Genomic DNA, 13,735 nt, shown 5'->3' on the forward strand with positions numbered 1-13,735 from the left:
CTCTAAGTGTTTCCTGCCTCCTGGTTTGGTGCTTATTTCACATGACAGTGTGCAATACATGCTTTATTACACGCTTTAAAATAAAAGGGGAGGGCGAGGAGGCATGAGTACGTTCATCCTGTCCTAAAAATCACAGAGCACAGAATCCTAGGTAAATATTCCATCATCAATTTTCAAAGCATTCCCCTTAAGACAACAGTGAGTACTCTCTCTCCCGAGGTTGGTGCAGAAACCTAAGCTAAAAGATACATACATAGATATACAAGATACCCAAGGATACTTAAGGAAGCAAAAAGAAAACCCAGAATTACACAGTTTTAGAATAAAATTGGAAGGCACACAGTTGTATATGTCTTTAGGAATACGGGGAAACCAAAGAATCTTTTCTAGGGGGAGTTAGGGCTTGGGGGGGAATTGGTAAGGGTAGTTTTATATTAACAGAATGTTTAGCAGCAACCCTGAACAAGTTGGTAGTGTTTTGGAAAATATTTTTTTTTTAACTTAGTCACCCAATTCTCACCAGGCCCAACCAACCAACTGCCTAACCCCGTTTTGTTTTGAAAAATAATGTCACAAATCTGTCCAGAGCTGGATAAAATGCACAGTAATGAGTTCATTAGCATGCCATCTGCATACAAAACAAGGAGTTTCCAGGGGCAGAATCCTTTGGTGGGCCTGTTAGAAATCAAATTCTGGGCTAAAAAAAAAATAAAGCACAACTTAGGCAGAAAAATATTACGGCTACACCTTCACTTGGCCCACTGCAAAGACAGTCTGGCTTCTGAGCGCGCCAAAGTCAGCCAGAATCTTTTTCCCCGCTTCTTTTTAATTTTAAAACATGTTTTACTACTTAGAGGGTAAAAAACAATTGCTTACAGCATGAGGTAACGGATGGAGTTTTGTGAATTACACTCATCCCCAAGAAGAAAGACCTAGTTAAAAGCCTCAGTGTCAGAAATCCATTTAGGATTGCCTGTCCTTTGAAAATCAAGCCTGTTTATCCGCCTGATTCACTCAGTAACAAATCAGAAAACTCAAACCTGTCCCTTCCATCTCTTCCGGCCCCCTGCTGCTCCCACTCCACTCTCTGAGAAGGGATTAGGTTTCCAGAGGCTGTAGCTTTAACAAACCAGAAGCAGTGTTTCTTGCCCCAGTGGTACCCCAAATTTCATCAAGAACATTGGAATCTGCCTTTCTTCTGTTGCAATTTTCATTTCACCTCAGCTCTCCCTGACACACCTGTGAAAGTGTCACCAAATGTTGTATCATATTAACTTTTAAAAACTGCCAACGCTGCTAATGTCTGAAACCTCCTGATGTCACAGCCTTGCACGGGCCTGCAGCCCACAAAAGCGTGGCTGGAGTTTCAGGATGCACAGTGACAGCATCTTGTGTGGCTGAGGGCAGAGCCTCCTGAGGACAGTGGTGAAATCAGACAAAGAGAGCCACATCCACGGGGTGTCTGGAGAAGGCATTTGAGAAGCCCCTACAGTCTTCTTCCCAATCTGCAGTGAGAGACTCCATCCAGCCCATTAATCCTCTCTCAAAGAGCAATTTATTTAGGTAATTGTTCCTTCCATCCTCCCTACTCCCTCTCTCTCGTGAGAGAAATTTCTCCAGAGCCTAGATCTAGAGAGAAAATATTTTATCTATTATAAATTCCATAGACATCTATTCCCACCCCTGCCTGAAAAAAAAAAAAGCTGATAAACACCATTCAGGCTCCTGCTTATGCCAGTAATGCAGCACTGACCAAAAAACTTGAATGTCAGAATGGTTTTCAGTCAAGCTATAGAGAGTAGTATAACTCAGTAGTTGAGCACATGGGTCCTGCAGCTTCGCTCACTACTTAGTGCAAATCCTGCCTACCCTTCGGTGATGTGACCAGACTTCACTTACTGATTTTATGAGCTGAGGTCATAATATACACATAACACACAGTATCTCATTCTTTACACTTGATACTCTGTAGTTTTTAATCTATAGTGCATTCATCGATGCATATTTTTTCAGGTCCTTATAATTTAAAGAGGATGGATGTATATCCATCCATATCCAATGAGAAGAGTAATTTAGTCTTCAGACTGGAAAAAACACATATTGGGTAACTGAAGTCTCATTTTGCACACAGCAGAATAAAAGATTAAAAGATCACCTGCAAAGAGTCATTGGGCTGAGATATTCCATGAAATACTGTAGACATTATGGGCTTTGAGAACAGGCACTTTGGCTCAAAAATCACTACAATCAAGAATCCAGGCCAAAAATAAGCCCTTTTTGCCTAACCTTTATATCAACATCAAAATTATGTTTTATTAAATTGAGTAGAAACTGTTCTTAACTATTTTTCCTTTACCAATAAGCACAGCTTGGATTTAATGGTGTGTTACAGCAATTTATTTACAAATCTTGATATCTTTTTGGATTCTAGCAATTAATGGGGAAATAGGAAGTACAGCCAACAAAATTTTCAAAATCAGCTCAGAATCATATTTGGATGTGATTAAAGGTATAATATGTTCCATTGGAATACTTCAGTGCTCTATCTTAAAAGAATAAATACAAATATTAGTTCTTTCCTGGTATGTCTGCTTTTTGCATCATGCTAGAACATGTAAAATTTTCCTATAAAAACTATTGTATTACCTCTTTTATACTTATATATGTATGTTACTTGTACATAATTGGATTCATTGGTCTTTTATTTGCCACATATATGAACTGCAGGCCCAAGCCACAGCTCATTCAGATATTTTAAACATACCATTTACCACTTCTTTGTATGGGATATGGTTAGTTATCCATTTTGCCTTCTGGACTAATAGGATTCCTGAAGTCTCCCTCTTTTTCCTCAGCAACAACTTGTAGTCATAGTTGTCATCAATTATACTTTATTATTCACCATGAAGTTGTTGAGCTTTGTCAAAATTCAAGAGAAATTTCTTTTAGAGAGAGGCTAAAATATGCAGGTAATCTAAATGAGCTGGCAATTCCAAGTTGGATAAAGATAAAATGCAATTCTTTAGCTTTTGAAGGGAAGAAAAAAAAAATTGTTATAGCTCATAGGATAAAGCATATCATTGTTGCTGTCTCACAATTTGTAAGGCACCTCTACCAAAACGCCAGGGCACTAGCAGTTCAGGCACTTTGAACATTAATAACAGTGCCCAGCAATGTTGGGAGCCTGAGGAAAAGGAATGGTAAGTAATACTGATCCTGCCTTTATTGGAAATTGTGATTATTTTGTTTATCATGGATGTTTTTGCATTAACTTTATTTTTAACAGTATTGCATTAAAGCATTGTCTTGATTACTTAAAAGTTGCACCCAGAGAAAGCACCCATTCCCTTAACTGTAGAACTGGTCCTGCTTTCATTAGTCACCTCCCTCAAACTTCAGGACCACATCTGTATAACTGATCCAATAATCAAGATGATTAGTGAAAGGACCGAAGTAACATGTGTAAATGGCAACCCACTCCAGTATCCTTGCCTGGAGAATCCCAAGGACAGAGGAACCTGGTGGGCTACAGTCCATGGGGTCGCAAAGTCGGACACAACTGAGCAACTTAACTTTCAACATGTGTAAGAACTTGCTAATAGCAAATGTTAACATATAAATACATTTACAAAGCATTGCATAACTCCAAGATAAAGTCATTATATTAAACATTATATTTAAAGATGTAAGGGTGATGGAAAGTGTAAGTACTGTGACTGAGGACAGAAATTAATCAGAGGCCTTAGAAGGATATGAAGACTTGAAAGACACAACCATCTCTAACTAACCATATTTAAATAAAGAAAAAGACATACATTCATAGCCCAAGCAAGCAATTTCCTTTCCAGTTTTCATAATTAATCTTCTCATAATTAATCCTCATTTGTAAATTCAGTTCGTCTTCAGATTTACCCTTTTCAGTTCCTAAAAACATTCAATTCTCCGACAATGAAAAATTAATTTAGGAAGAAACACTTTTAATGTTTTCCTCTCACTTAAAAAATTACAGCTCAAACAACACAGGTAAAGTCCTACAAATAGATGCACTGCACATGAAAACTGTTTTAAGTGGCGATCATAAACCTTTTGGTTCAAGGTAGAACTTTCTAGGCTGAAGGAAGGCACAATGCCCCCTGTTCTCATAGCTAATGATGCTTTCCAAGCTGGTTAGAATGCACCGCTAGTTGCGTTTTAAAACACCGCTTCTGAAACCCTTTCCTCTCTCAGGATCTTACATCAAGGTTTTGCATTTTCCGTAAAACTTCTGCACTTCACCTTCCTCACTCAACAAATCCTGAAATTTAGAAGAATTCAGTTTAGAGCCTCTCTTTCCCCTGCAGGTTTTAATCCGGGGATGGTGATGCAAACAACCAGGAAAGTTTTCCAGTTCTGTTTCAAACGGGAGAGGAACAATTAAAATAGGTATATAGGAAGCTCCACTCAGGCTTGTCCCTTCTAACAGAGAGTCATTAAACAACTTTCTAGCGTCATTCAAAGAACTTATAACAGAATCAGTTGATTTTCATCCTCTGCTTTATTAGCTGTGATTTAGGAGCGAGAACGGCCCTGTTGACACAGCTGTAACGTGTCAGGACCTGTAGTACATTATTGGCTTCAGGCTTCCGAGTTACAGTCCATTCTCGACAGAATCAATCTGAACTTGAAAACCTTCCCTCTCGGAAACATGTACATATCTACTAGCAGAAAGCGCTTCTTGTACAACTGGAAATAGTATTCACTTGAGGTAAGTTGCAAGTTCACCTTCCCCAAATCAGCACTGACATGCCATAGCTCTCAGTGTGTTCACAAAGTGAGCAGAGGGCTGCAGAAGCCTCTTAACTAAATACCCAACATGGGTGCATGTGTGACACTGGGATCTGCTAGTCAGATCCCAGACTTTGCAAGTGGGAATCGCTGGCTGTTTAACATGCATTCAGAGCCTTGCCAATCTAAAATGGCTGCTCTGTAATACTTTAATTGCAGTTTCATGGAAACAAATTGCTATTTAACTGCAATAAGCATTTCTGTGACTTGGCTGAACTGACAATAGGTGAGTCTGTGACAAAGCGACAAGTAACATCAACTTGCAAATGATCTGTGTTCCAACAGCCTCTGCAACCAAGGCACAGGAAGCAAGCACCCAGGATAGAATTCCTGGGTGGAAGAGGCTTTGGACATCTTCTCAATTTACAATTATTGAGGCTACCTGGAAACCCTTCACTATAGTTTTGATAGACAGATCTTGGATTCACTGTTATTTAATTTATTGGCCCTAAGAAATATTTTATATAAATAGTAGTGCACATTAGAACCTTATTATATTGACATGCAAGCCATTTAAGAGCTTCATTTTAGGTTATTAGTTTTCAAATACCAGTGCTAATCAGGGCAAAAGAATTTAAATAAATGTTAAGAGGATGACAATTTCACAAGCTTCATTTCAGTGACAGTTTTCTCATTTCATATTTTATAAGACACTACAGTCTGTGTTAAACTATTTCCTAATAAGTCATGAAGAGGTGGAAATAGTTTCTTGTGTCAAACAATTTGGTCTGGAAAAGCTTCATTCAGGTTGTTCTGCCTTTCGGGCTGTGTAAATCTAACTAGACAGGTAAAAAAAAATTAAACTCTTTCAGAGGACAATCTTTTTACAAAATTGTTTCATTAGCAAGATTGACAATTTGCATGATTGAGACATTTATATGTATCATAAACTTTTTTTTTAATCAGGAGTTCAGCTGGGCTAAATCACATTTGCTTTTATTTTTAATTGCACTGGCTTGTTAAGGACTAGGGCCATCTTGCTCTATGACGTGGCTAATATTAAATAAGTCCTTTCAAAATAACAGAGTACATCTCACTAACATCAAATGCAGCGATCAAAGGTGAACAAGCAAGTGGGTTTTCTTTTTTTCCCCAGCAATGTCAGGGTTGGGAGAGGAATACGATCACTGCTCACATCTGAATAAACCTGAGTGTTTTCAGTAGCTTTCTCTCCACGGAGCATCCCCATTAGAGACCAGTTTTATTGTTTGAAATGCCTCTGGTTTCAAGGAAGTGTTTTACCTAAAGCAAGACTACTACTTAAATATGTTCCATTGTATATTCATAGCTCCATTAGTCCTTCTCCAATTTAGCACATCAAAGAGAAGGCTTCATCACTTGCATGTGGATTATACTAACATGAGTGACATTTGTAATCTTATAGGTCTGCAACTTAAGAAATGCTTTTAGAAGCTCGTTATTAAATACGCAGCAGTGCTTGAGGAACCAGCCATATAATAGTTCATTTAAAGTCTTTAATGACCTTAGCCCTCCACATCACTGAATGCCACAGCTGTACTACTGACTAAAAGTTATTAACTATCTCCTTTGAATTTCTACATTATATGGGACCCGGGTGCTCATGCCAAAAAGAATTAGGGAAGATGCTTGCATTCTCATGAACACATTTCTCCTTTTCTATCCTGAAGCGTTCAGTTCAGTCCCTTAAAGTTATCTTAAAGAGAAAAAAAAAAGCAGAACTAGTTCCTAGAAATTCCCCAAGGATCCAACTCTAACAGGTATTGTTTATGTAACTTTTTTCTGCATGTTCTTTTTTATAAAGTTCTAATAAACTATTCATTTTGCCTTTAAATTCTCTCACAGGAGGTTTATAGGAGGTCTTCAGCTAGAAAACATTTTTTCCTCTTGGCCTGGAATCTCTGAGAGCAGGAGGTCCCAAAGGGAAGCTGACAGCCAGCTGAGATGTGGTGAGCCTGACCTCTACAGAACCGATTCCTATTCTCAGAGACAAGGTAGGTCTGTATGGGAGCTTTTCTTTGGAATAAGAGAAAGTAAAACTTAAAAGTATCAATACGAACACACCTGGCTTTATTAACCTGTGAGAGAAGTTGCAGTTGGGTTCTGCTCACATCCAACAACCTCGCAGAGCAGCCTTTCAGATTGCTCCTCCTTCCAGCACCCGCCCCAAGTCCACTGAATCCTTGGCCTAAACGTTTTTCTGCAGGACAAATCTGCGGGCAATGCAGGTGCATGTTGGGAGATTCTGCTGCCTAGAACTGGCGACGAAATATCTCAAGAGTACTACTAAATGAAATCCAAATCCTCCTCCCCAAACATATGGAAAGGCAGAGTCAGTACAGGAGTGTAAGAACAAAACAAAATAAACAAATCATACAGCAGACCGCATGAGGCTAAAAGCTCAGCAGAAAATGGCGGCTTCACCCATCAAAGACGACCCGAAGCGAGCTCAGGGTTCCTAACCACTAATGGAACTTATGCTTTAGAACTGCTATTTCCTTCAAAAGCTATAAACTTGGTAAGAGAACAAGACGGTTATGCCACATTCTTTACCATGCTTTCCATCAATACCCAAGGCTTTCCTATTGAGAAAAAAGAATAAATGAAATAGTTGAAGAATCAAATAAATGGATATGTATAAACACAAAAGATTCACTGTGATACAGAAGTGTAATGACGTGCTGTTAACAGAATATTCTGAACTTATAAAAAGGACTCCTTTAGAAACATGGCTTTGTACCCCTGCCAAAAATGGCATAGTTAAGTAATTTGAAGAATACCTTATTGGCTCAGAGCTAAATAAAACATACGCACCACCTCCTTTGACCCCCTAAGATTTTTTAAAGTGAACTTGGTATAGAACAAAAACACTAAAATTTTCCAAAACACAGAAAAGAAAAAGCAGTTTTTAAACCCAAACTCCATTGAATATTTTTTCTTTTAAGTTTTTATTATTTAAATACACCATACTAGAGCAAATGTCTCTGAAAATATCACAAATAAAAGATTTTTTCTTCATTCAGCAAATTAGAAGTAGGGGGGAATTTCTACACAGTAGCTGCTATGAGCCTGATTTTTTTTCCAATTTTTTTCTTTTTTTCATTCTTTTTTTTTGTCTTTGCCATGGGAGTAGCAACATTAGGACAAAAACACTTACATGCATACATACAATGTATTTTACAGAGATACAATAAAAGTGTTTGTGATAGAATATCACAAAAGCCACATCTCTTTCCTTTATCTCATGTTCAGTTTTGATTGAAACACATTTCCTTACAACACTTAAATATACAAAGAGCAAACAGAATGTTGTTAAGGTAAAACACAGGGTACAAACTCTGGCCAGTGCCCTGCTAATTGTTAATGAGGGTAGAAAGCAGATTTGAATGCTTCTTTTAATTAGCTTCATTAGTCATTTCCCTCCTCCCAAGCTCCCTCCCCCCCCAAAGATGTCCTCCGGTGGATCTTTTTTCATTTTCTCTACAGTCTCCCATTAGCCCAGGTTCATGGAGTCCTTAATGTTCGTATTCAGTCATTTTAATACACCCATAAATGCGGGAAGAGCAATCAAGACTAAAGAAGGTGCAATGGCATGGAGCTGGCACTGGTGCTAGCTACAAAGGTGACTTGTCTACTGAAGACACATGGGATCCACCTGTGATGAACAAGATCTGAGATGAAGGCACGCATTCTGCATTACTCTGACCTTTTAGCAGACCTGCAAGAAATAAAAACGGGCATCTTAGCTAAAATGCTACATTTGAGAGATATTAAACTCAAACGCGACTGCTTTTGTCTTCCCTACATTCACTAATCTTCTTTTATTGGATTACTTCCCAACTGTGACTTGATGGAGGCTTTCTACGATACTTACCCCAGCAGTGAAGAACGAAAGCATAACATTTTCTGCACTTTTACCAGTGGAGAAAATGAGACAATAAATGGACTACTGCAAAGTTTCTGATGTAAAGTTCTACAGTGAATTACTGAACTCTGTAAAAGCAAGTTTCTTTTTGAAAAGAATGAATTATAACATCTTGCCTTGTACTTGGATCTTAAAGGCAAGTCCCTTCTCTCCAAGAAGTTTTGTGTTAATATTTACAACTGTGTAACCTTTTGCAAGTTACTTAAGTGTGTAGGTCTCAGTTTCCTCATCCTTCAAGTGGGGATAATAAGACTGTAGTAAGGATTATGTAATATATGGGGAGTACATTCAGCAGTGCCTGGCACTTAATAAAAGCTAAACAAATATTGTCAATTATCATCATTATTTTAATATCCCCATGTGATGTTTATTCACCATATCCTTCTCCACCTATAGGTATGTGTGTATATGCATGTGTACACACACACACACAAATATTCAGATGCTACTCTTCCCTTAGTATTTCCTGTCTGCTATGCCACTTAATATTACATAAATATTGTAAATATATGAATCAAACTTTTATAATGTGTTCATGACATCCTCAATTATAGAATTGGTTCCATGGAAGTCTAACTTTAATGTTTAAGTTAGAAATGATACTCCACACAGTCGTCAAATACAATCTGTTTGCAATTACTGCAATGAAATAATATATATTAGGTTTTTATGGTTTTTAAATGACATTTTGAGCTTCCCAGGAAGTTCTTGTTTCACCCTTTCCCTAACTTACTAAAAGCCTGAAGTCTATTAGGAGCTGCAACCCCCTACTTCCAAGCTAATTAAAGTGGTAGAGGCTTAATTCCCCAGAGTAGAGGCTCAGTGTGAGAAAGGTAATTTGTCTGTCCAGAACAAAGATGCGGCAGCAGCCAGCAAGCATATTTAATAAATGAGCATCAAATGTCCTCTACGATGGACACACACACACACCACCAATTATATAACTACTACGGGTAAATTGTGAAGTGGTATGCAAACTAGAACTCTCACTAAATTTTCTTCCAACCAAGGAGATGTGATCTCTTATTTTACTGAAAAACACAGATTATTCTAGATGGAACAATCACTCCTGAGTGCAGGAAAGAATTCCAGAGCAGGCAAAATTTATCACAAACAAAACAAACAAAAAAATTGCCACTGCCACAATTCTTGATTCTATGTACATAGCTCTCTACAAGACATTATTCTCCAGAGGGCAGCCAAGTCTCCTTTAGACAAAACAGGCTGTAAGATTTTGTAGATCCTGGAATACTAGTGGTCTGAGATTTTAGTCAAAAGATTATATGACTTAAAAGCTCAAAATCATTTTTTCTCAGAATATACAAAAGCCAATGATACAGAACAACAACTATACATCCCAGACACTGAGAACAAATTTCAGGAGGATAAAAGTTGAAAGGGGGCAGATGACGGGGGCCTATACTTTCCATACAATTAGCTGCCTTTAAAGAAGGGATGTACAAATAATCAACTCATTACTTTTCAGCCAGAGGATGCCTGGATATATTTATTATGCATCATGCACTAAAAACGTAATTGGTTCTGCGAACAGAAGGAAAATGGCCAAAATTAATGTCCAATTTTCCCTACCAAAAATATGGAGAACTAGAGAGAAGAAAATAATAAAATGGAGCTATTTGTCATTTCTCCCCATCCCATCTCCTCCAGAAAAGAAGTGCCAGAGGGTTTGGGAAAAATCATTTTAAAGCCTTCTCTAAGTCCAAAAAGTAGTTTATGTTCCACCAGGCAGTGTTTTCATTATCTCTTCCCCTGTGCCCTCTTGTTAATGTCTCTCTGGACCGTGTTCAGCTTATCCCAAACCTTTATTTACAAAAATTGCCTTGTGAATTGACCTGGCTCATGGTGAGCCTAACACCAAGGGCAAAAATGTGAGACATTTAGGCCAATGGGGATATGTTCTTAATTAACATCAACCCCAAAACACAGCTTCTCACCAGTGTTTCATAAGAACACATCCTTAAGTTATCTTTCCTTATGCCTTTTAAGAGCTATTAATTTTTGAAGGCCACCTGTCTCCTTTTGGCTTCCAACATTAAGAAAATACACACTGACAGTCTCATATTCATTGCCTAATGTATCTTGTATTCCAAAATCAATGTCCTACCTCTCCCACCCTGCAAAAGGTATGGACTTATATGAAAGGCACAATACATGCCATGCTGTAAACACGTAAACCAGATTTTCTTCCCAATTTTCCTCCCTAACACCTCCCAACTTACGTCCTCTTATGCTCAGTAAGATGGTACTGTGAGACCATGCTTATACTTATTACACGTCTGTGCACTTAGTCCCAGGCTAACCACACTGTGTCCTGTATTCAGTGCTATTCAGTCCGACAACATTTTCCACCTTGTCTCTATATCCTTCAATTTTCACCACGCACGTTGGTAGCGCTATCATTTTTTATGCCTTGCTAAATCAGGGCAAGAAATGGTGTAACACCAGCAACAAACTTAAGATGTAATTGTAGAAAACTACGATTTTACATCGGAGGTGGTAGGTTTTATTCTTGTACTTCTTTTTTGGCGGGGGAGCTACCAAGTATAACTACCAATGGCTTTGCCTCCAAACTGAAATGATAACTCAAGATATTTGTTATCCATTATTGTCCTCAACTGTGCCCTATAGATTCACTTAATTACAGCTGAAAGCATAAAAATCTGTAAGTATTTATATGTATTGGCACTTCTTAAAGAAGCTTGAAATGGCTCACTGATGGTGACTGATTAATTTACAATAAAAAATTAGACTTCCATTCTTACAATAGTATTCTATGTAGCTTCCCATATTAGTAAACTAAATAAGGAAAACTACACATACTTTGATGCAATTAACCTTTATCTAATACTGCAATGGAAAATACATTTAAAATCACTCCATAAACCTGAATAAGAGAAAATGATAAAAGTATTAAAATATGGCAGTATAATTTTAAATAGTTTTCAAATATTAGTCATTTTCCCTATACACAATATTAAGAAAATGCATTACAGAAGACAAAGAAGCCTAATATTTTTTCCTGAGATTTTTGAAGCTTGCTAAATTCCTATTTGCAGATAAATGTTGTTTTTTGTGATCCCCACAAGAGACATTAATGAAGTTCCTATTGTAAATCCATAAAGAATTACCAAGTGAAGTGTGCACTTTTTGTTTCAATGCAATAACTCAGTGCTGTGTGATTGCCTGGGTTAATGATGAAAAAGTCAAACATACTATCAGAGCTGATGGAAAAATCTATCACCAATCTGAAATTAAAATTCATCTGTGGTCAATAAGATTTAATATCCATGCAAGTGGCGCTGTAAAGAGTAAATGAATCAATGTCATCAATACATAATCAGTATGAAATATGATGTGAATAAAATTATGCGCACAAGTCATACATTTCACTCTTTTCTGGGCCAGTGTGGAATGAACAATCTCTTAACTGAAGGTTGACAGTAATTGTTACAAATTAGGCACAGCAGTTATCAAAATGCACTCACTTGCATAGCTATAGGACTTATTAAGGAGATTAAAATAGATCTAAAACTATCCAGTACTGGAGGTGCTGGACAACTGTTGAACACCCGATTTTCCCTCTGAAGTGCCCTCTAATACTACATGATTCATACATCTGTATAATTTCCTCATTTCTAACTCTGGTCCCAAAACTCTACAGCTGTGGATAAGAATCAAAACACATAATCTTTAATAATGGGAGCTATCTATGGCCCAAAGTGATCAGCAAGAGGTAGAACTTAAAAAAAAAAAAAAAAAAGTTGTTAACTTATTTAAATCTTATAGGACTGTGAATCAACAAAAATGCTCTCCCTTGGAATTCCAGAATGGTTCATAAAACCGCTCCTCTAAAATTCAAAGCACTGTAAACTGGGTGTGGAAGGCAGGTATCCGAATTGCTATTACTAATGAAGAAATCATTCTTTCACGACAAAGACATTTATTCCCTCTTCTTACCATAAATGTTCTAATCTTCCCCCCACAATAACCTAGTCACCTGGTATTTCTGAATTTCAAAATTGTCTAGCGTGATAAAGAACTGGTTATAGTGAAGTTTTACATTTTGCCTGACTCTGCATGAGATTAACACGTTCAACATTGGCAAAGCTACAGTTGTAACTAAATCAGGATTTTTTTTAACCACAGAAGATTCACAATTTAATCAATCAACTCTTCTATTTCTGAACATGTATGTATGAGTAGCCTACATTTCTTTAAAAGGACATGCAAAAACACAACCACCTAGGAAACTCCCTCACTAGATGGACTTAGGTTGAACCTTCCAACTTGCTCTAATAGAGCTTATTAGTAACTGCGAGGTATTCACCTTCTGGTCTGGCAGTAGTGGATTGCTCTGAAGTGAATTCAAATGGCCATTGATGAGAGCTGTAGGTCTATCATGTTCACAAAATAAACTGCCATTGATGTAGTGAAACCGATCTCCCGGGACCAGGCGATTCCGGCAGGTAGAGCATGTAAAACACTGCAAGGGAAAAGCAAACCCACTGAAAACAAGTACAAATTAAGTCTTTTGTGGTCACAAGTTTGTAAACTGTTTTTAAGCAGGTTATCTGTCAAGTACAGGGAGCCACTTATGGCTTGGTGTTTTCCTTCCTTCGACATGATTCTAGAAAAGAATAAGCCCAAATGCAAGAAACTAGAGCAAGCTAAAGGAGGAAAGAGACAAATAGGTGTGTGCTTCCCACGGTGTGGGGGGCGGGGCGGGTATGTAATCATCACTGCCACACTACAATTTCAATGGATTCCTTCCGTGTTTGCGGCTTGAGACAACAGGGTTCCCACTAAAGAGACATGCTTTGTCTCCATGCGGGAAAAGGTATGGTTCTTTTAAAAGCACAAAGGAGGAGCAGATGCTACCTTCAGATGATACACATTGCCTTGGGCCCTCATGACGAGTTCACTCGCAGGAATAGACTGTCCACAAGCGCTGCAAGCACCGCTATTCCCAAATAACCTGAAACAAAG

At 37.9% G+C, this 13,735-nt stretch overlaps 1 protein-coding gene across 2 annotated transcripts in view; it reads right to left on the bottom strand.

The window, feature by feature from the left end:
- Nucleotides 1-7,723: 7,723 nt before the first annotated feature.
- Nucleotides 7,724-13,735, bottom strand: part of LMO4 (LIM domain only 4) — a 16,815-nt gene continuing 10,803 nt past the window's right edge. For both annotated transcript variants that reach the window (XM_027536646.1, XM_027536647.1), the window contains exons 3-5: nt 13,628-13,724; nt 13,077-13,232; nt 7,724-8,521 (exon numbers count right to left, since the gene is read on the bottom strand). In XM_027536646.1, the coding sequence (XP_027392447.1) occupies nt 8,513-8,521; nt 13,077-13,232; nt 13,628-13,724 (262 nt within the window). In that variant the 3' untranslated portion in view covers nt 7,724-8,512. The remainder of the gene's footprint in view (nt 8,522-13,076; nt 13,233-13,627; nt 13,725-13,735) is intronic.

This window comes from Bos indicus x Bos taurus, chromosome 3 (genome assembly GCF_003369695.1).
Source record: "Bos indicus x Bos taurus breed Angus x Brahman F1 hybrid chromosome 3, Bos_hybrid_MaternalHap_v2.0, whole genome shotgun sequence".
Taxonomy (NCBI): Eukaryota; Metazoa; Chordata; class Mammalia; order Artiodactyla; family Bovidae; genus Bos; species Bos indicus x Bos taurus.